This window comes from Botryllus schlosseri, chromosome 12 (genome assembly GCF_051294905.1).
Source record: "Botryllus schlosseri isolate E-star chromosome 12, Bs_hap1, whole genome shotgun sequence".
Taxonomy (NCBI): domain Eukaryota; kingdom Metazoa; phylum Chordata; class Ascidiacea; order Stolidobranchia; family Styelidae; genus Botryllus; species Botryllus schlosseri.
This window is the reverse complement of record NC_137247.1, coordinates 14044515-14068632: the sequence shown is the minus strand read 5'-3', so window position 1 is coordinate 14068632 and position 24118 is coordinate 14044515. Positions and strand designations below refer to the sequence as shown.

At 39.6% G+C, this 24118-nt stretch overlaps 2 protein-coding genes and 1 long non-coding RNA gene across 4 annotated transcripts in view; 1 reads left to right on the top strand and 2 right to left on the bottom strand.

Annotated features, from left to right (window-relative positions):
• The window catches only part of LOC145452793 (protein mono-ADP-ribosyltransferase PARP14-like), a 36855-nt gene extending 34595 nt beyond the window's left edge, over positions 1-2260 (bottom strand). For both annotated transcript variants that reach the window (XM_080330935.1, XM_080330936.1), the window contains exons 1-2: positions 904-2260; positions 675-749 (exon numbers count right to left, since the gene is read on the bottom strand). In XM_080330935.1, coding sequence (XP_080187061.1) covers positions 675-749; positions 904-1057 — 229 coding nt within the window. In that variant the 5' untranslated portion in view covers positions 1058-2260. The remainder of the gene's footprint in view (positions 1-674; positions 750-903) is intronic.
• A 1533-nt stretch (positions 2261-3793) lies between these two features.
• Positions 3794-10254, bottom strand: LOC145452792 (45 kDa calcium-binding protein-like). The gene is made up of 7 exons (XM_080330934.1): positions 10057-10254; positions 9638-9830; positions 7788-7976; positions 7114-7198; positions 6943-7057; positions 6700-6875; positions 3794-4563 (listed from the first exon to the last, which is right to left on the bottom strand). The coding sequence occupies exons 1-7, from the start codon at positions 10166-10168 to the stop codon at positions 4387-4389; spliced, it is 1047 nt and encodes a 348-aa protein (XP_080187060.1). The 5' UTR covers positions 10169-10254; the 3' UTR covers positions 3794-4386.
• Positions 10255-13062: 2808 nt separating this feature from the next.
• On the top strand, positions 13063-20652 carry LOC145452423 (uncharacterized). The gene is made up of 2 exons (XR_013919352.1): positions 13063-13188; positions 20243-20652. It is a non-coding gene; the product is annotated as an uncharacterized LOC145452423 (long non-coding RNA).
• The last annotated feature ends 3466 nt before the right edge of the window (positions 20653-24118 follow it).

Genomic DNA, 24118 nt, shown 5'->3' with positions numbered 1-24118 from the left:
TCGACGCATTACGGAAATGAATCCAACTGTATTCACAGTTCTGAAAGAACGATATATTCCTAGTATCACTTAGTATTGCGCCGGGACACATGAGGATATGAAGTTTCGGCCAATATGCGCTGCCAAAAAAGGCAGCAAGACCACCTTAGCCCAAAATGAATGTCGCTGATAGATCGAAACATCCAATATTGATATGTTCGGTCTTCAACATTCGGCTACAACACATAAGGCCTGGAAAACTGACTGAAAACCAAGACTTTTAAAAAGTCGGTCAATTCAACAGCCCTAATGAGCATGTATCGGACGATGCATTACCGCTTTGCTCGGTTAGGAAGCTAACTTACTCCCTAACATTTAAGCAATACTTCACTTAGCTTTTACCTTCAACAAGCATGTGCTACTCAAAAAAGAACTCTACAGGGTTGATTCGATTATGTTCACAATAAGGACAGTTTTGTTCAAAACATAATTGAACCAACCCTCATGAACGAACTCAAATTGATGAATGAACTACTTTTTAAAAAAGCTATAAGGAGAAGCAGAAAATATTTTTAATATATATCTTTTGGCCAGAAAGTTTCAAGACCAGTAAGTGCATCGTTAAATTTATAGATGAAATCAAAGCGATATTGATGTAATTTGAATATAATGAACCCGAAAAAATATGTAAATACCTGAACGATTTATGGTGACTTTAAGATCGTGTGTTTTATATTGACAAACGTTGGCATCACGAAATTTCGTTAGACCTGCAAAGACGAAATCATGTCACGAATTCAGAAAACGATGAGACGATCACCATCTCTGACTGTAATAGCAAGAAAAGATTTTTTAAATAAACTTGAATTTACAAATAGGCCTATAAATTCATGTTTTAAGAAACAAATTTTCTTTTAAAATTACCTGTGCAGTCTTTGAAAGTAACGACTACAACTTCCTCATTTCTTGTCACACTTTCCACGCTGCCACTTCCCGCATGTGTTTCCACGAATAAACGCAATTTTAGAGTGGTTAGGTGGACAGGAAAGCCAACAATCGTAACATTTCTGTCCCCCATCTTAAGTACAAGCTTATTATCTCGCCTACTCGGCCCTATTTTTCTCTAGTCTCATATGCTATGCAAAACATCTATAGTATAATATACAAGCCTAGTGGTTAGTGTTATTTTCAAAACAATGGAGAGTCCATCATGATTGTGATAATTCTGCCACCCAGACCCACAGGGTTGGTGTGATTGCATGCAAAATAAGGTCAGTCACCATGTTATGGTTGGGGTTTAGCGTGTTTAGGGTAGGGGTGAGGTTCCTTAGGGTTGGATTAGTCCGTGCATAAAGCCAAATTTGAAATCAATTTTTTTTTATGGAATCAAATTTAAAATATGTTCCCTATAGCAACTTTAAATCCAAATTTAACTTTTTCATATCCATATCAAGATTTCATATCCAACTATAGATGTAGATCTTAAATCCGAAGACGTTTCAACACAAGTACTTCCTACATGATCTGTACTTCAAATCCAACTTTTTTCGATTTAATATTTAATTTTTTCCTTTAGTAGGCCTACTATCAAATATACAGCTTCCATATCAACATCAAAATTCCTTATCTAGATCCTAAATCTAATACGTTTCAACATGAGCAGTTCTAACGTGCACAATAAGGACAGTCGCATGCAAAATAAGGTCAATCGCTACATGCAGAATAAGGACAGTCACATGCAAAATAAGGTCAATCGCTACATGCAGAATAAGGACAGTTGGACAGTCACATGCAAAATAAGGTCAATCGCTACATGCAGAATAAGGACAGTCACATGCAAAATAAGGTGAATCGCTATTACATGTATTTAATAGTGACAGTCACAATCATGTTAGTGTTATGAAAGGTCCTTAGAGTCGGGGTTAGGGTCCCTGGTGGGGTTACTTGGGGTTCGTGTAATTTGGGTGGGGTTCCGTAGAGTTGAGGGGGTTTCTTACGATCGAGGTGCGGTTCATTAGGGCAATTAGCGCCCAATATACGCTAACCCCAACCATGAGGACCCTCACCCCTACCCTACACACGCACGCTGACCACCAACATTAACATTATGGTGAGTGGTGACTGCCCTTATTAAATACATGTAATAGCGATTCACCTTGTTTTGCATGTTGCGACTGACCGTATTTTGCATGTCACTGACATTACTTTGCATGCAATCACACCAACCCTCCTCACCCAAACGTTGAATGCGGTGATTACCCTGTTCCAGTTGCGCCCTATACAATGTATACATACATTTTAGAAAATGAGGAAGTGTTCTGCACTCCAGTCACGTGATATTTGGATTGCCGGTATCGTAAATGGGGATTCCCGCGGTGACTACAGGAATTTTTGAAAATCAAGTGGACCTGGGCCGGCCTAATCGTATGGTCGGAAAGAAATTCTGCGATTGATACAACTATCCTCTCTGTTAATACTCGACAAGGGGGATAATGTACAATTTGGCCATTGTTTTGTTGGACAAGGATAGGGTTACCGTATGTTGGAATTGAGAAAGGAGGGCACTTTTTCAAGCTTAGAATTCCGGAGGAAATTCTTGAACAAATGGTTAATTTTCACACTACGTGCTCGGTTGACTAAAAAAAATGTTAACTTCGTCGCTCAACGCCCAAAATACAGTTTTTTTTTCACATTTACAGTTGCTTAACTAAAAAAAAAGGAAAACTTTCCGGCTCAGCTCCCGAAATAGCCGCCGGAGCGTTACTTCAGTGCTGATTTACTGTATCTCAGTAGAATTTCGCACTATATTTAACCACAATTCTCAAAAAAGAGAACAAAATCTCAAAAAGGAGGACATTTAGGAGGACGTATGGTAACGCTAGACAAGGACACAGTGTTAAAACAATGAACTAACGAGTGTCACTAGCACAAACAGTCAAAATATTGGATGGCCGCAAAGCTACTGATCTACATTTGAAATTGAATTCACACCAGAAGACTTAATCCCAGTGATCGATGTCCATGAAAAACATCCACTTTTTCCTCGCCACGAAAACCGCACAACGAATCATTTCCGTAGCAAAGAATTGAAACTGCTCATCCTCAAATAAAAATGGGTGTAAGGTCGCCTTTCTTCAATTCTACGACCTAGTCGAATAAACTGAAAACGCCATGGAGAGAGTAGGCTACTTCCTTATCATCATACAAGCCACGGGAAGACACTACTTTCATTAGTTCTTGTCCGTCCTACCTTACAAATTGCTATTGAAAAATTTATCTGCTAGGATGTTGATCAATATAATTCCCGAAGTCGTGTATGCAGCTTTCAGCAGTGTTTTCGTACTATATCGTAATCTTGTTTAGCCTACACATGGAATGAAAACCAATCTAGGGACGAATTTCCGCATTGTTTTTCGGCAGGTGCGAAACTGCAATCACAATCAATAGGCTACTTCGCTCCTCGCAAGTACGTGTACTACGACGGAATTGAGCAGAACCTACCCTTGCGATCGGTATATGTTATAGGCAATCAGCATGAAAAACGCCTCTGATTGCAACTAATCAAGTTGCTAAAATGAAGCAACGATGCTCTAGTATGACTGTAATGTAATATCCCCATTCGCAGCAGCGATGCGTCCTCATCAGGACTTCTGAGCTGGCGTCAATACTAAATCACTCATTTCTGATACACGATTCATATGGAGGCAATGGAATGCTCATTCTTAAACAGCCAAGGTTGATAACATCGCACTGATCACAGACACGCCGCACTACCTATTTACCTCCCTTCTGCAGACTAAAACTACAACAGATATCATATTACGCACTACAATCGTATTGAAGGCAAAAAGCAAAATCGATCTGATATTTAAAAGCACGAAGATCATCGGTATATCAGGAATAAATAATTCGAACATGCAAGTACAGAATCATTTTCAATTAAAATATATGCTACTTCTAATTACAGTGAATTGTTATGAAATTAAGATACACTAAACTTGCATAAACACGGGACATATCCACGTCAAAAACGGTATCAAAGGTAAAATTCCTAGTAGTACATAACAAAATTCAAGATACATTTGAAAGATCAAGTCGAACAGTTACTGCTACGTATAAAATTTGGGACGACGCAATAAGAGGTAGTTCAGTCCAAGAACACGATTACGCAGAAAAATCTTTCAGTGATGGCCCCGAAAAATCTAGGATCTGGCGTGTACAATGTTTGTGGTTCCGAGTTTAGGCGTGAGGTAAGGATGGGGAGCCATGATAAAAAATCGTAGCCGATAATGTCACACATGTCCCCATGCTTCAGGACCCCCTGGCTGGACTACAAGCTATAGAATATACTTCTCTAATCTAATTTGTAACAGTAGATAAGAGCAATGGATTGTACACAAGTACAAGTTACAGTTCACTGTGGAAATAGGACGATGCATCATACAACTTGGTCCCAGTCAAGAATTCACTTGCGTCCACCACTTCATCCCAACTCAATTCTCCATCCTCATTGCCGTCGACATAAAACATCATTTCGTGGGCGTCGTTCCTGGCGTTGACGCTACTAAAAGGATCCATGTAAACCTGAAAATGCGTTGAGTGACCACCGGTCAGTAACTAAACACTAGCATCAAAAAATAAAAAATAACGTGACGCCATCAATAGCGATAGTTGGTGTTTTTCTAGGCTACCACTACTAGTAGAGAATATATCAAAACTATAATTCAGCAAGGGCAAGGGGCATATAATTTCAGACCAGTATTGGAAAATATACGAACCGCTGTGTCCAGCACTACTTATCAGTAGGGCTATTTTTTGACATGTCAAAAAAAGTAGAAATTATGTCAAAATTGTACCGTTAGGTGTTTGTTTCGTTTGTACCGTAGACGTTTGCACTAACGGTGAACTTATCATCTGACAGTTTACATCTTGTAGCCTACTTTATAGCAGTGTTGGGATAACTCGAGTCATGACTTGACTCGAGTCACCTTTTTCGTATGACTTGACTTGACTCGAGTCACTTTGCTAAAATGACTTGACTTGACTTGACTCGGCGTATCAGAAATGTCGATTGACTCGTGACTCGGAGCAAAATTACCGAGTCAATTTCAAGTCATAAAGTAATCGGTGTGGATAAAAATCACCGAATCTTGCATATGTTCGGATTGTCCGCGGAATTTATCAGCAAAATGTGTAGCCTATTTCTGTTCTCTGTTCTTACCTTAACCAAGCCTTTTGTTTTATTGAAATAGAATTCGGAAATAGTTTTAAAAATCCTCAACCATTAGCACAGGCTCGAATTGCATCATATCAGTTTGTAAATGGGTAATGTATTGCAACTATTCAATTCGTTTCTCCAGTCTCTATTTTGGCTGTTAAACTATATAAATTGATGAGGCTATGCAATTACCTACGTAGCTTCGCAGTTCTAGGTATATGTGAGCGATACAGTACCGTCTTACGTGTATATTTAACTCTATATTCGTTCATCGGTTCAAAATCAATGCCCACTCTATCTGCATTTCAGACAGCTAGCAATCTGCAATGACGTAATCATGCCTCAGACTTCGAAAACGCAACTTGACTTGAATTGTGACTTGACTTGTGACTTGACTTGACTTGACTCGACTTGACTCGAGTCACCTCCAAAAATCGAGTGACTTGACTTGACTCGAGTCACCTTCGAAAATCGATTGACTTGACTTGACTCGAGTCAAAATTTGCAATGACTCGAAATGACTCGTGACTCGAAGGTAGTGACTTGATCCCAACACTGCTTTATAGACCTACCTTTGTAGACGGCCCATTGTGAATCATAAACGTCAAATGAAATAAATAGGTTGACACGGTGTTATGCTCAACGTAACGCGATATCTCAACTGAAGCAAGACTGCGTGGGCATTAGTTCGTATGTCAAGAAGCGCATGACGAAAAACTGTCATGTAGACATCGTTGTCAGAATGAAGCAACACGGTGTGTCACCAGCACTCCAGCAGTGTTCGCACAACTTCAGTGTTGCCAACGAACAACTGCTGCTGTTGAACGTTCTTTCTCCATTCTTAGCCAGCTACTTAGTTAGGACGGACACTTTCTGTCTGAAAGTATCTTTCGTTGTACTACGACAATATTTCAATTATTTCTACCATAATGCGTGATGTAACTACTGGAATTCTTCATATGTCCAGATTTCGAAAAAATAAAGTTTTTTTCGTGTACAAATTTGTCAGTCTTCAAGTCAAAGTTTTTTCTGGCTTAACTACTTCATAACGACAGACATTTCCAGTGCGAAAACACATAATATTCATACATGAGGGAAAAATTCTGTCAAAATCGAGTTTGTTAAAGTAAACAAAAATGTCAAAAATAAGTTTTTTAAGGTAAAAAAATGTCAAAACCAAGTTTTTTAATGTAAAAATGTCAAAATTTTATTTTTTAGGTCAGAATCTTCAGTTTTTTATGTAAAAAAAATCGCCCTATTTCTCAGCATACACACGCACAGCTGCACTTTATATAATTTCATAGAAGCAAATGCTGGACATTTCTTCACTGTCACATTTGTTATATCGCGATCACATAATTGATCGTAGCATGTTTCACCAAGCACAAGAAGCCTCTGCTGACCAACTTGAAAGAACAAATCGGAAAGTCCTCTGTTAACGCCATAACAGCTAGTGAGGGTTCAAGACAAGACATCAATGCACGCTGCATACAAAATCCAACCTTCAACTCGTCAAAATCAAGAAACCCGTCATCATCAGCATCGATATATTTCCTGAATTGGATTATTTTATCACGCAGCAGAATGTCACCATCCATGTAATCGTTGATGACAATGTCCCCGACAGGAAATCCGAACACAAACTCCTTTTCATCCAGTTTACCGTTATCGTCGTAATCTGGGGACATATGTTGACAAATATTTTCATGACATTTCTCACTCAAGAGTGCGCCTAAACTAATTACCTCTTTCTTCCAGAAATTCTTTCACCGAATTCAAAAGCGTTAAATTGCTCATCTCCGGATGTTGGAAAAGTAAAAACTCTTTCTCGTTCAATTTTCCGTCACTGCTAAGATCCGCCTTATGACAATGGAGCCATTGCATGAGATTTTTTTTAATTACTGATAAAAATCTACCTTCTGCCATTCTTGCTTCACGGTCTCCAGCCTTGCAGCCATGTAATCATTTGTAAAGCGATAATTTTCAGTGGCATTGGTTTTTCTGTGGCAATAAATATGTTTGAATGGTTATTAGTTTGGAAAAAATAAAGTAGCAAAGCTTATAACCAACTACACCTGGAGTCCCGAATAACGAAGCCATTCGCATCATTGTATTGGTTTGTTAAAATGTTATTCACAGTGTTTTCAAATAATGACTGAAGTCACCAACACAATGCCATCATGTTTATCAAATTTATATCCACGCTGCGGACATATAGTCTGTGTGTTTAATCTCACAATTCTTTTTCAAATTTGCTTCAATGTGCAAAGTAATTATTAAAAGTCCCACAAAATGAACTTATTTGATAACATCAAGCACTGTTCTGATATCTCGCATAAGGGTGACATTACAAAAATTTCAATTTCGACGAGTGACAACGACATTATGCCATGATTATCAATGGAAAAATCCTAGGAAAAGATAGAAAACGCTTAGAAATTATTGACGTCACATAAAATGAACTATTTCATCCGTTACTCAATGTCATACTTAAATCTCGCATAATATGTGCAAGTGCAAGTTCAAAGATTGCATCACTAATCGCATCATAATAATAAATTACAAAGACTGATAGACAACACATTAATACCTCAGCAAATCCAGGAAGGCAGTTTCAAAGGTGGCGTAGTCGATTGCCTCCGCCGGACTATTTCCTCGAATATATGCATACTTTCTGCGACTATCCTCGATCGATTGTTGCATATGATCACCCACCATCTTCATGATCCATAAATGCAGTTCATGCTCGTCAATTCCATAATCCTTATTCAGGTTTGCTCTGAATAGTAGTAGATAACCATATCATTTATATTGCCTACCGGTAAGAGAATTTACAGTAAATATAAGACGGTCTTTGGTCTTCATTAAACAGATGGCAAACATTATATAAACATCCATCTATCTAAATGGGAAGATGTCGGTAATTGTCCTAGATTCTGTATACAGAAGACGAGCCAAAAACCTGTGCTGCATGTAGATTATTAAAAAAAGTTTGGAAAATACCATGACACATGAGCGGTGGCGAATGTCAAAAAAAATCACTTAAATACAAAATTTACTATTTGACTATTGCTATGCGTCTTGAGACCAGCACTGGTCTGGTTATATGTGACACAGCAGGCAGCGGGAATTGAACCCTAGCATAGAGGTACAATCACCGACATCGGTTGTTTGTCTTTCGAATAGTAAGAGTCAACACATTTTGTAGTTGATTGAACTTATTCTTTGAGGATGCACAATCAGACATGTATGTGCTATAAGGCTAATTCCATTATAATTTAGCAAGGGCTGTAATGCATACCCTTAGAATTGTACAATATTTACAAATGTTGTTCTTTTATGAATTCTAAGTGGATTACAAAAAACAAAAATGAAAAATATCCAACGGTTTAAAGGATAATGCGATTCAAAAGTCTCTTGTCACTAGGTGGCGCTGCATGCAAAAATCTTTAAAATCGATATTTTTTGCTTAAATTGATGGTGGAGAACCAATTAAAATGTCTAATCATACAATTCTGGGGCCAAGGAATTAGAAAAAATCAACGTTTTTGCTCTAAACTTAATGAAAAAAAAGTTACTGATGAAAAAAAATTGGGGGGGTCCGGACTTGAAAATCCATGTAGTGTTCTGTTTCCACAAAAAAAATTATTGCAAAATGTACTTTGAAGCAGTATGGTTAATATAAAATTGGATTTTCGAAGTGCAATCTATTCCTTCATGAAATCTCAAAAAAATATGGTCTTTCAGATCATTCATGGCTTAAAATAGTATTTACGGTGAACAGCTGGTCTCTGTTGCTCACCGTAAATACTATTTTTAGCAATCAACAATTGCAAAAAAAAATTTTTTTTGGAGATTTTATGAAGGAATAGATTACACTCCGAAAATCCAATTTTATATTAACCATACTGCTTCAAAGTACATTTTGCAATAATTTTTTTTTGTGGAAACTGAACACCACATAGATTTTCAAGTCCAGGTCCCCCCATTTTTTTTCATCGGTAACTTTTTTTTCATTGAGTTTAGAGCAAAAAAGTTAATTTTTTCCAATTCCTTGGCCCCAAAATTGTATAATTAGACATTTTAATTGGTTCTCCACCATCAATTTAGGCAAAAAATATCGATTTCGAACATTTTAGCATACAGCGCCACCCAGTGACAAGAGAATTTAGAATCTAATTATCTATTGAACCGTTAGAAACTTTTCAATTTTTTTTCTTAATCCACTTAGAATTCATAAATGGAACAACATTTGTAAATATTGGACAATTCTGATGGCATACATTACAAATGTCAAAAAATTTGCTAAATTATAATGGAATGAGTCATAAGCGTGCATTACATTTACACAGTACCCAACCAACTGACCGCGACAGGCTTGGTCAAGTTTTCGAGTCGGGCTGCCAGCAATAAAACTACCAAAAAATATGGCCCGCCTACTTTTCAAAAATGACTTTCAGCTCCTCCAACTGTTCTTCCCTTGACTTGGCATTTTTGAAGTGATGTTTTTCCTCCCCAAGAAATATCTCTTGCAAGAATTCCACATTTGCATCGCCATCTCTCTCGAATTTCACAGCATCAAGGTGATCAGGGGGCCCGAGATCATGGTTGATTGGAGAGTCTTCTTTTCCCCCTATCCAATATCAGTCATATTGTAAGACTGAATAGGATCTTGAATACAATTCAATCTATCAAAAATGTCAATGTGTCCGCTTTGCTCTACCCACCAGAGGCCATAATAAGTGATATATATATGAAATGGTAATGTAGAGGTAACAGCATACATATAGAGATAAGGTCACTAGTTGATGTCCAAGGACCAAGCCGTACATACACATGTAAGTAAGGCTAGTACAAACCTGTAAATGATTTGTTGTAGATACGGCGGTCCAAAATACCCGCTTTGACGATCGTGACAGCATAGGAGCAGATCACAAAAACACCCAGCAGGATACTGGTACGTGTGACCATCACGTCCCCACCGGCAAGGTAATACACCAAGGCGAAGTTCTGCTGCTGCACTGCAGTACCGTAGCGTCCGTACCGTAGCTTGTAGAGATGTGGAGGATCAGGATTTTGGATACTAACCGGACATGAGTCCGGCAATTTTTTTTTCAAACAAGATCGGATCCATTTTTGCCACTGAGCTATATAAACACTGGAGTGCGTTACTCGCGATATTTGCGTGATCAATTGGCCGCCATCTTTGGGTTAAGTTGATAGTTGCGTGTTAAGCTGGTAGTCAAGGCAGAAGTGGTTGGTTGATGTGACGGTTTTGATTACTCTTTGGCCTGGACACATCGATTTCGATGGTTCGGACAAGATAAGGTTATATATGTGTCACCGTATGTATTCATTTGCAAATATCTTCCTGATGTAGAATTGCTTAACTCGTTGTATCCAGGTAAATAAACATGCTTCTGCTCAAAAATTCCTGCTGACCTTGAGTGCTGTTTTCACAATTACTGGGATAAGGCAATTGTCATGGCATTGATAATTCGATTTGGATATGATACCGTTAATCCTAACGGAGCTTGGTAATGTTGTCTTCTCTATCCCTATACAGCTTCAGTTTCAGGTACTGTGTATGGCAATTTGATTTGGATATGATGTCATTAATCCCGAGGGAGCTTGCTGATGTTGTCTTTTTACTCATTATAGCTTCAGTTTCATGTACTCCGTCCTCGAATTGTGGTTGCAAGCACACACTGTAATTTACTATTCTTACAAATCTTGAAAACCAACAAACAGGCACATTTCAAGTATAAATAATTAACCAAGCTATCAAATGCATTGCAATGGATAATGTCAGTTTTGTTGTTATTTCCCAGGTACTCTATCTATAGGTAGTAAAACCATCTATGGCTATGACCACCAGCTTCAAGTTATTACCGGAGACTGCAGCAGAATCACCCTGGCCTCGATTCGAAATCTTCTCACTACAATGGCGCTGATGTCAATGCTATCGCTGCCAGCTACGTGGGGGCTATGAATACCAGTGGCGGAGGAAAATTCAGCATCATGTGACATTACAAAGGCACAGCTACAATCAAATTTGTACCATCTAATTGTTATTCTACTTTTTCATTGAGTGAAAGTAGTCGAAATAAATCGTAGAAAGTGAGGATATGTGAGTTATGTGTAGCAATATGGGTTAGCGATTTCTGCAGAGGTGATCAATGAGAGAAATAATAAATTTACATCATTAAATGAGAGAAACAAGATGAATGCATGAGTCCTTATTTAGATCGGGGTAGGATTGCCTAGTGCTCACTGAAATTGACGCTATGTTGGTTACAGCAATCTGCGCTCGGAGTTTATTATCGTCGAATTTATCAGATCAATCATCGATGAAAAGATAGCAAGGTAACGCAACGACCTGAGGTACTCTACAAAATCTACACCCGCCTGGGCCTAGGCTAAAATCTACACTCACCTGGGCCTAGGCTAAGTAAAGAGGAGGCATGTACACTAGATGAAAACTTATAAAGGTTAACGATAAAGCAAGGTTAACGTATCAGATCAGGCAGGAATCATGTAGTGGCTGCCTATGATCCTTTCCTTGCCTGCTAGATGAAGCATTCCCACTGGTGCGTTTTCGGATCAACCATTTCTGGGATCACACAAAATACCGCGCTGTACTGTCTCGTACCCAAACTTTCGTTTTCAGAAACACTAGCTTTAATCATGAGAAACGCAAGGTTTTGAATGATTTTTCTATTAAAATAACTAACATAAAAAAAACAGAAATAAATCAATTAATTGCTATTGACTTGACGTCACCCTCGACGTAATTGAGGGTGATCTGAAAGTAAAATGTGGGATAAGTTGGGGCTTAATAGCTGCGAACGAGGTACAATAAACAAACCAATTCTGATCGAAGTTGCAATTTAATAGACCTAATTTGCTGACCACTCCCATCTAGCAAAGTACCCATTCTGCTAGGCAGTTTCTGATGAGTTTGAGCATTTGACAAGGATCTTAAAATTACTTGGATTTGATGATTGGGTAAATATGGATCGGGAAAACTAGACTCAATGTTGCTGGACGATATATTTGCCCGTAATGAGGAAAGCATAGCGGAGCGGCAGGAAAGCCTGTCGCATGTCAATGAAGCATCAGTTGCACCGGTTTTGTAAGCTTGTTCATGCAAATTTTAGCCAAATTTGCTCGTTCCGATCCTGTCAAATTATTAATGAAAAAGTATCCAAGCGGAATCTACGAGGATGAATCGATGCAAATAGCCACAAAAACTAATGAATCTTTTGCAAGTGGCAAAGAATCATCGTCCTCGCAGTCAGTACCCATGTCTACATATCCTCGATATCTTTTTCCATCCAAAAAAACTTGCAGATCGACATTTCATCCATCATTATGGAGCATATTACAGGAGTTGTTGATGCCTCTACTTTTCCTGATAGCAGAAAACGTAATACCAGTAAAGCCAGGCTCAGCGGGAAGTTTTCTATACCAGCGTCTTATCACACTCGGATGGGAAAGAGCGAGTTGAAAATTTTGACGCACAAAATTGCCTTAGAATAACACTGCAGCGTCATTGCAAATGATTGCAGTTCTTTAGTATTTGACTCCTCTTCCACCGGCTTGTAGCTTCATGCGCTGCAACAGGTTACTTGGTAGGTGACTGAATTTTTGTGACATCACTTCTCCACACAAATCGCTGATCAAATTATTTTTTTTCAGAGATGCAATGACCTCATCTCACTTTTTTTCTCAGGTGGCATGTCCTCATTTTGGCAGCATGCAACCTCTTTTTAATTTGTACCACTCTACGGCGTTGCTGTTGAATGAGCTTTTGAGGAGAGGTACGTGCACAGTAGCTGTGGTCGTGGAGAACTGCTTCCCCGGTTTGTGCTTTACAATAACGTTTCTTATCTTGAAGTGCTGCTGGTCTCGCTTGCTGTTTGTTGGAAGCCTGAAATTCACGAATTTCACATCAACAGAGGCTGAATTTCAGATCAACGGAGGCTAGGGTAAGGGTATACTAATATAAACTTAACTGTAGAAGTAAATTTATAAATGTCTACTGTACCTTTGACCTCTTATATTTCGGAAAGTTCAGAGATCTCGTTGGCACCGCATTCTCCCTCAAACGTATCAACTGGCCCACACGGTAAATGGCACTTTCCGGAAAATGATCGGAGCAGATAACTGACGATCTTGATGGAATCCAGTTTTTTCTTTCAATGCTTTCTAACCATCTTCCTTTCAGCGATTCGTTAGTAGGAAAGCTGCATTATACGGAGCATTGTATGAAGCAAAGCACACTAAATAGTCAATTCTTTGTTATGAGCTATGATAAAAGCAGCTAAGGGACATAAAATATCTTGTCTGATAAAATTATACATCTGTCACTCTTCACTCCATAGGCTACTGTATTCAAGATTGACGCAGCCTTCTAAAGCTAAAGCGGTTCAAAGGTAAACCTCGAAAAATATTTTTGAATAAATAAATTGACAGTTTCGCACAAAGCTATAAGGAACTCGACTATGGAATTTGCAAATTACACAGTATTTGTTTCGCATCTGAAAAAGATATCCTGTTTTAACTATGCTGATGAAAACCCATATGCCATTAATTGAATCTTTTCCTTGTATTCCTACTCTTGCCTACATAGCATAATCAAGAATTGAATACTTGACTGATTATTGGCCGAACTGCTTGTACTCGATCATGGACAAAATACGAAGAGTGAGATGGACATTATTACAGATTATTACAGATATTGATGATGAACATTACATACCGTAAACCGGGGTAACTTTGGACTTGAGGGTAACTTTGGACACTAAGCAGTAAAAGATTTAACTGGTTATTGATGGAAAAGGGTTGCCGCTGGATGTCCAATTCTTTTTCATGTGGCAACAGTACCACAAGTAGTCTCAATAAAAGGCGGATTCATTTCACTACCAGATAAACTTGACCCAACATTGATAAATTAATGGCGGGGGTCAATTTCATCAAAATTATTGGCCATTAAACTTCTTACAACCAGACATAGATAGCATGTGATTCATAGATTGAAAACTTGGCAGCAGATACCTCTAAGCAGTCTTAAAATCTCAGTGGGCTCACCCTTAGATCAATACAAGAAAATGTGATGTCCAAAGTTACCCCGTCAAATTTTAACGGAACGGGGTAACTTTGGACAGTGGAAAATGTGATATTTAGAGCTCTGGAAAGTGGCTGCTTCATCTGTGTCAAAGTGTATGGTCAACTATATTCCTTATTACCGGCCTGATGGCTTTTTAAAATGGAATGAGAAGGTTAATAAATTAGTTTGCCAATATATGAAAAAATGAGGTGGGCAATGAGCTGAGAGATTGTAACCATGTGTAATCTACTTCAAAAACTTATCACATACCTACATACCACATACCTAGGTACTCCTAAAGATGCGCCTGCTGAATATGGGATATCATAAATTACGACAAATATATCTATCAGAGGAGATAGGAAAGGGAAAGTGTATCTTTTAAAGAACAATAATATATTTGAAATCGGCTATAAATCATGTTATCATTAACGTTCGCTGTCGATTGCTGACACTGCCAGTGGGATATGTATCCCTTATCACCATACGTTATTTATAAGTCCCAATTAGCGAAGGCATGAGGGAAAATTGAGATAAGAGATGAATAAGGGCCCATTAGCCTTCATAAACTACCTATTTATTTTTTATTTTTTGGGGGGGTAGGATTAGGTAAAAATCATGCAATAGACCAGACATATACTATTTTGTTTCAGTTTTAGCCACTGCTCTCATCAACTCTTACCAAATAAGCCTCATTTACGAGGTTTCATAAACAATTGAGTGTAACGGCATACAAAAAACTACATTGTCCAAAGTTACCCCACATGCAGGGATAACTTTGGACACGGATAATTTACAAAAATAAGACACTTATTCATCACCATGAAGATTTTGGATTAGGTAATTCTAATCTATGCTCCATGACCCCTAAAAACACAAAACTTGCCTCCCCTACACCCCAGCATTTTCGAGATACAAAGCGGAATTGTTGAAAATTGTCCAAAGTTACCCCGGTTTACGGTAGCTGATATGGTGACACAGATTTCTGCTGGTAGTCTGGTCTGGTCATTTCATTCATATAGCTGCAACGAAATGTTCTGCTACCACTTTACCATGACCTGTTTATTACAACTGTGACTGATCTGGGCATGTCTGGCTGCTATGCTTATTCTGTTATTCACTTACCGGTGAAAAGTTCTGGGGTATCGACGCTTTACTATCGACTCTTCATCACTACTGCCGTCACTATTACTTCTTGCATACGACTCACTGGATATCTTCTTCCGCCTTTTACTACAGCCATAGGCACAGCAAAGACTACCACTCCCACCTGATGAACGTACTATCTTCGACATGTCGAATTACACAGGATATCAATATACTGACACGAGATATTGGGCTGAAACAAATCCTGAATGTTAGAATAATTAGTCATCCAAAGCTCTATACGCATACAACACTACAGACCCAACACGAATCAAATATATTCAAACACTGACCGCTTTTCCATAAGCCCCTGTACTAAATCGATGAGACGGACTTTCAGCATTCCCGTGGCCACTTACTGGCCACGGATAATTTCGTGGCCGGCCACAGATATTCCGTGGCCGGCCATGAAAAGTGCCATTCTGTGGCCGGCCATGGTGATTTTCATGGCCGGCCATGAAATTTCAGTATGGCCGGCCATGAAATTTCCATGGCCGGCCATGTCAAACTCATTCTCATGGCCGGCCATGACTAAATTTCATGGCCGGCCATAACCAAATTTCATGGCCGGCTGCAATATATCAAGTTAGTATCGCTGATAAGTACTGTATGTGGCCCAATCGTGGTCAGATGCATGTTCAATTATGTTCTATTATGGGCGTACAGTAAATAGAACTAGATGAGAGCGATAGTTTAGCTCAGTTTATATGCAATTTTACCCGAAATACCAGAAGAATAGCGATACAATGAAACGATAGGAATAAGATGAAACGATATGGAATAGTCTCTATATATCAATTAAAACACAAAAAATGATGTAAAGAATGCATTATAAAGGGGGACATCCGCTAAATGAAACAGGAAATAATGGTATATAAAGCTAGAAGCGATGACGACATTATCAAAACTGGTAACTGATAGTGTTGATTTGTATCTTTTTTTATAGAAATAGACCTAAATATTTGACTGACACTCGTCACAGCTAATCGTATGCAACTGCATGGAATTGGAAAAAACAATGTATACCAGATATCTGTCAGAAAATCTCTATAAGTTCCCCAAAAGCTGTGAGATTCACATGACATTCTGTGGCCGGCCACAGAACAGATCAGAGCTCGCTGTGGCCGGTGCTTCCCCCGTTCTGATATTGATTTTCAACCGTAAGATGTGCATTGTGCGGTTGCAATCGATTCGTACAGTTAGTTTTATTTTGTAAATTTGCAAACCAACGATTAAACAATATTATGATGATAATGTCCTTCATTTTTCAACCATGTTTATCGTTTATGATGAGTCTGCGATGCGAATAAGCAGGCGCATACATATATTTGATCATGCAGTTTAAGGGTGTTTGTAGGGGCACTTTAAAATCATTCGTGGATTGCCCTGATGAATTTATGAATAATACAATACTGTACTGGGAATTTGTCGTAATTCACTGCAGATGTTTCGATTTAGGCTTAAGTAGACTCGACTATATAGTATATACCTCCTTGAATGCATTATAATCATCGAGATACTGGATCGGTCAATATGCGGTCATTTTACCTGTTTTCAATACTAAATACCGTAATCAAAGTACCCGAACGAAACAATTAGGGAATCAAAGAACCAAGAATATGTGGAAAATACTGTTTCAAGTTCCAGAAAAGCTGTGAAATCCACATAACATTCTGTGGCCGGCCACAGAGCAGCTCGCAGCTCGCTGTGGCCGGTGCTTCCCCCGATCTGATATGTCTTTCCAACGCTATAGGACATGTAGTTGCAAACAATTCCATAGTTTATTAGCTTTCGTACAGCTGAATAGCTGTGAATTGGATAATGCCAGGCTGATACAATCCTTCCTTTCTGTATCAGGTCTATGATGAGTCCGCGATATACGGTTATATACATATTTGATTATCGTACTGCTATACAATACACACGACGTTCGAGATCCTCAACACCAATGGAGCTTGCACTCATTTGCACGATGAGAATTGTGTCGATGAATCTATGAATATTTCTATGCTGTAGCAGCACGTGAACTTGACACACTGCAGATGTGCTGTAAATGTAGAATAAAGGCAACGATGTAGTCTAACCTACCGGTAATATTGGTAAAATGTGGGGATTTGTTCCCAGAAATTTGATTTTGGTCACTTTTCCGATCCTATATAATTTGTATGTATAATGTATATTGTATATCCACCTAGGTGCCATTCTTCCGAGTTGAAACAAATAATGTACGAATGAGATGCATGTCGCAGTCACTAACGATGCCGTATATGCCAGAGGATACTTGATTATTTGGGTGCAAGGATCGTTTTGTATCGCATGTCGTTGTTAGATCAAGCTGCTAACCGATGTGGTGGGTATAGGACGTAAATGTGCCTGCTATATAATTAAATTACTGTTATAATAATAGATAGCTTCAGATACTTTGCTTCATCTAATGCAGCATGATCGATCGATGCGACATCAAATGCAGCGCCATCGATCGATGAAAAAATGCCCATGCCAAGCCTGCGAATTGACCAATAGGCATGATATATTTGTGGTTGATGCAGGGAACAATGTGCAATTCAGCGAACAATCTTGATGACACAGACAAGTCCCAATCGTTCATTATAATTCGACATTTGAATGCATTTCAAATACTTATCGCCGTGTAAAGTGCATCTGGTCTCTCGTGCCCCTGGGTGTTTTCAGTGAAAAGCATGTACTGGACACATTGCATTCATGCAACTACTTAATGTATGAATTGTGAATGATTGTAATCATATTTTCAATTGCTTCAGATTTTGTGAAATTGGTAACGGAATAAACAAACTTTTTGTAGCAAAATATGACGGTTTCTTTATGTAAAAAAGGAAAGAGGGGCAGGGAGTCAGATTATCTACGTTTGCATCACTAATGGGCTTGGGAGATGAAGACCCGAAGAAACTGCAAGGCTATCGAGTCTGCGCCACGGTTTTATCTTTCCCGCAATCCCATTGCGTTGATCGCCTGGCGTGGAAGCTTGTGGACACCGTTTTTAATGCAAGACGTTTGTCTGACCGAGCAATAAGATGTACGCAGTACGCTCATACATTACTCTATCAAATATTTATCTATATTCTAGAAAGTTCAAGGAACGTATGTTTCGGTGTTAGTTTACAACGCACCTTCCCAGAGTACTTTTTCAATAGTCAGTGGGAATTAAATTCATTTCTATAGCGAACAGAGAAGGTAACACGTGTAAAGCCGTACAAATTTTGAACCCATCCCTAAACTACTCAATAAAGGTGCAATGTAACTTAGGTACGTGCGATAATATAGTGGAAGTCGTCTATACAAACCTCGCCACCAGCAAGTTCGTATTGCAAATGAAGAAGATCTACTTGACTATTGTCAAATTGGATACAAAGGGCGGATTTTGATCCAACTAGATGTGCCAACATCACGAACTGGCCATGAACTCGTGGCCGGCCACGATGAATTCTTATGGCCGGCCATGAAATTCACTGTGGCCGGCCACGAGACAACGCATTTTCATGGCCGGCCACGAGATATTCGTGGCCGGCCACAAAAAAATCTGTGGCCAGTAAGTGGCCACGGGAAAGCTGAGACCCCTACTGAAATCGATTAACCGAGTACCCACAATGCATCTGCGCATGGGGATCACGCAAATTTGCTTAGCCGGAGATAGCAGTAGTCCGGGGCTTGATTTTTGCGCGACTGCCGGATCCGGATAGGTTAGGTTTATTATTTTTTATTAGCAATTTTTATCAGTTCAATACACCACAAAAACTGCGATAAAGTGAGAAGATAGGAAGGTCTCGAAAGAGTCGAAACGACTTGGAGTAGTCTTTGAAATCAGATACCCATCTTGGCCTCGGAGGGTCTAGGCCAGTGGTTCTCAACCTTTTTCACCTCGCGGACCAGTAAAATTTCAAAAAATATTTTGCGTACCGGTGGACCTTCAAAAATTGAAATCAACTTAAAATTTATAAAGTATGAAGCCATGCGGATAGTGCTTTTCGAGACTCCGAATCCCTCCGACAACTTTAGTGTCTGAGAAAAACTCCCTCCGACTCCGAAGACCTCAATACCAGACTCCGAGATACTCCGATGAATCTCGTCAAGTATCCGAAACAGTGGCAAGCATGGTACACTTGTTAATGTGTTTTACTAAATTAATCTGATAATATGGTTGGCCTCATAGTATTGTCTACTCTCCAGTCCCCAATTGCAGTGCAGATTACTGATTTTTATGCACTTGGCAATCATTTTTGCATGTTACCCGTCATATTACAACTTTACAAGGTGTCAGCTGTCTGTAGGCCCATTTACATGACGGTTTAAGTCAGCTTCGAAGCTGACTCGTCGATCCGACTCTCTCGTATTCGATAAAGAGAGAAAGGCAAACTGCTTCAAGTCGACTCGAGCCTCAAGCTGTCGTGTAATGTGGTTTACGATCGGCTTGAGTATTCGGCCATCGGCGTCCGGCGACTTTCGTTCGACGGCGCTGGTTTTTGCCGCGCGGGCTTTTGGCATCGTAATTCATGTTTTTCATCTCTTGTTGAGAAATTGGGCAAACATGGCAAGGAAAGGTGGGGTTACTTTGTAAGTGCTCGCTTGTTTACGGTGGAATGCATGTAATACACAAGTACCGGTGTAGCAACCGTGCTCTGTTATTTTATTAGCGATTCCCAATCCCTATGTGTTCTTTGATATTTGGCTGCGACGCTTCGATCTGTTAATGTCATCAGTTACATAAAATGGCAAACAAGTTAAAACGTTACATCTGTATTTTTACTTCTCAGACTACAGATCGGAAGATATGTGGATTGTACCGGTATATACATCAATTCGACTACGACATGCATATGCAATGCATAGTGAACCGATTGAAGAAACGACTGCGCAGTGTGCTACATCGATACGGGAATACATGAACGATTGCTGCATTTCGTACATAACTGTTCCACTGGCTAAACTGATGTGAGCGCGCGTGTGATGGGATGGAGCTGGTGTCTCTCCCGGGAGGATGATATGGAGATTTGTGACTCTCTTGGTGATGATGAAGCGCAGCGGTGTTGGGATTATTGCTTTGTTTTAGTTCTGGGTTGTAGTGGTCTGCTGACAGTTTTTATAGACATTCTTGGTATTGTTAACTTCCTATTTGGTATATCATGCCGACAAGATGCTTTAATAAAGTCTCTGCAGTAGTTGATGTATCGTGACTCTTGAGTCACCCTCATGCATGGGGTAGTCTGTTACAGAGGACAGGTCGAACAACTAGAGCCCACATAAGGTTTGCAATTGGGTCACTTGAGTGGTAATGACCTTATTTTAATCGCATCGACAAGTGATGACTGAAATATCAAAACAGTCGTTACCCCCGCCTACTTCACGGCTCATCTTCGTTGACGCCGAAAAAGCTAGCTGATAACTTATAGGCTACCGTACTTGTTGTTTTCCTCAACAATCATGATATGAACAAGATTATTTTCCTCTACATCTATCGATATTACGAGTATCTCATCATCCTCGTAAATTTCGAGGATAAGAAAGGTTTCAGAGTACGACCAAACACACATTGTCGTTGTACCTTTGCCCACCAGAATATATATTTGTAAGGGGTAAAGCGGTCGTCCACGATACAGCTTCCTGAAGGATCATGTAAACAGGGCCCTTTTACGAGTTAGCTCGGAGATGAGACGTGACGTCACCGGAGACGACTTGAACGCCAAGTCGAGTCGAACATGTAACCAGGCCTTGTGATTTGGTTTGTCCCAATGCCAATCTCCATAACGATGAAAAATTAGAGGCTGATTGTGGGGGTTCCAGGGCCGCGAGCGGAATATAATATATATTTTCGTAATCAATGCAGAGTCAGCTTTCGATTGATACCCGTGTACCCAAATGGAAATTGTGACATGATACGATTTCACTGAGCCTTGAAATTTGCTTGTGTGGACACCATATAGGACACTATGATTAATTGATGATTATAGAATGTAAACTATACTATTCTATACTATGATGAAACCGTTCTTCGCACGTAGGCTAAATGTTACTAGAGCGTGACATTTTGCGGGTTTTGTTCCATGGTAGGTAAAATTCTTTTGCCCCGAAAAACAGGCTAGCGCCGATAGTCGATTACAGTCTTTCGCAACGATGAATGCTGTGGATTAACCGACTACGCCAACTCGAATAATATTATTCTCTTCGACAATATCTAGAGAAGAAGCGTTTCAGATTCGGACCACGTCAGTGTTTGGATGACTCGAGTCATGACTTGACTCGAGTCAGACTCGAGTCACCTTTTTCGTGTGACTTGACTTGACTCGAGTCACTTTGCTAAAATGACTTGACTTGACTTGACTCGCCGAATCCGAAATATGGATTGTCCCGTGACTCGGAGCAAAATTCACGAGTCAATTTCAAGTCATCAATTAATCGGTGTCGATAAAAATCACTGTATCTTGCATATGTTCGGATTGTTTGCGAAACGCTGGTTCAACCCGTGAGAGCGACCAATCGTTCAATGACCGTGCTTTTCACTGAGCCTCCATTGTTCTCTCGCAAATATATTGACCGCAAACGAAGTAATCGAAGCTTTACAGCATACATTGTCGTAAAAACTAGTATCGTAAAGTAATTCAATAGCAAAAGGTCTATTTCTCTTCTCATTTCTTACCTTAACCAAACCTCTTGTCTTATGGAAATTGAATTCGAATATAGTTTATATAGTCAAAAACCGTTGGTGCAGGCTCGAATTGTATCAATTTGTATATGGGTAATGTATTGCATCTTATCAATTCGTTTCTCTATTTTGGCTGGTAACTATAAACTGAGGATATGCAATAAAAATAAAATAAAAATTATTTACTTGGTTTACCAGTTCTACGTATATGTGAGCGATACAGCGCCTTCTTGGGTGTCTATCGTGTGTATTTAACTCTATATTCGCTCATCGGTTCAAAATCAATGACTACTCAATCAAGCCTCATACTTCGAAAACGCAATTTGACTTGAATTGTGACTTTGGCTCGTGAGTCGTGACTTGACTTGACTTGACTCGACTTGACTCGAGTCACCTCCGAATATCGAGTGACTTGACTTGACTCGAGTCACCTTCAAAAATCGATTGACTTGACTTGACTTGAGTCAAAATGTGCAATGACTCGAAATGACTCGTGACTCGAAGGTAGTGACTTGATCCCAACACTGGACTCTAGTCACCTTGGAAAAATGATTTGACTTGACTCAACTTCTCAAATATGTGGCTTTACTCGTGACTCGATGCAAAATTTTCAAGTCAATTTCAAGTCATCAAATAATCATCGGTGACAACCAATGATATATAATGATATATCTATCATTGGTGACAACTAACTCGCAGTACCTGTACGGACAGTACATGCTGTCGACACGCTTATCTGATATGTGAGCAACCAGTCATTTAACGATTGCGCAACCTGGATCTACTCAGCCTCCGTTTGTTTGTTTTGGGGTATTCATGGTGTTTGTCGACTACTATGGTCATTTACACCAGGCCGATATTCTTCGTATTTTCCGTAACTGCCGACTTATAGCACGGCTCGCCTCTAGGCTTTTGTAAGACACCGCTGACGCGGATGAGGTGGCGATTAGGAGCCTAGGTAAACCTCCAAAACTTAGCTATCGGAATTCGGAAGTCGACTTTGGTCGGACTCGAACCCGCTCTCAGCCTCCGTCGGCAAGTCACAAATAAATTAACCGCAAACGTAGTGATTAGAGCTCACGTAGTCGTAGAGTCGTAGACTATAGTAGTATTCTATCTGTAGCAGTGTCCCTCTGCTCAGCACAAATCTTAACGAACCTCTTGCATAATTTAAATCGGACTGAATATGGTACTCGTCCACACTTGGTACAGGTTTCATTTGTATCGTATTGATAAATAAGTGGATTGTGGATTGGATCATATCAATTTATCTCAACTTCTGAGATTTCATATTCTGTCTTGCGGACAGTTATCGACGTGGCCTAGTAGTTCTACGTATATGTGAGCCATACAATGTCCCGTTAAATGTATAATTACCTCGGTATTCATAATTACTAGTAAATCAATCTGTACTTCAATCATATAGCTATGCTTCAATCATCTCGCAAAATGCAATGGCTGGAATCATGCTTCGAACTTCGAAAATTCGATATGATTTTGTGACTTGACTTGACTCGAGTCACCTCCAAAATCTGGTGATTGGACTTGACTGAAGTAAGAATGTGCAATGACTTGAATTGACATGTTACTAGAAGGACTGGACCAAGCACCTCGTAATGCTACCTTGCTCATTTTCCCTGAGACGTATGCTAATGCAATACGACGCATGAAAACACCTGGCAACAGCGATACGAGAGAGAGAGATATGGTATTCTCTTTCGCCTGCACTATCGAGATGCTTTGACGACGGAGACGCGATACCGCCTTTATAGCAAGGCCATCTAGTCTGCACACCGGCTTTTTTCTTCTACTCTATGCTATCCGTGATTGCTGAGCGCCTAGCAGGATAGCCGCGGATACCAGTTTTCGAGTCTTTCGTGTGTCACGGCCGGGGATCGAACCCACGACCTACCGATCGAGAAGCCGGACGCAGAAGCGGAAGCATAACCATTACACTATTTCGCTCTCTGGGGTTATCCACAACATGAAT

Excerpts from the sequence above, each read along its gene's own strand:
- LOC145452792 (XM_080330934.1), bottom strand. The coding sequence starts at position 10,168 with ATGGTCACACGTACCAGTATCCTGCTGGGTGTTTTTGTGATCTGCTCC. Across the intron at positions 7,977-9,637 it reads CTGAAAGTCATTTTTGAAAA|AGCAAACCTGAATAAGGATT; the intron begins GTAGGCGGGCCA and ends ACTACTATTCAG. Across the intron at positions 7,199-7,787 it reads GCCTTCCTGGATTTGCTGAG|AAAAACCAATGCCACTGAAA; the intron begins GTATTAATGTGT and ends TTATTGCCACAG.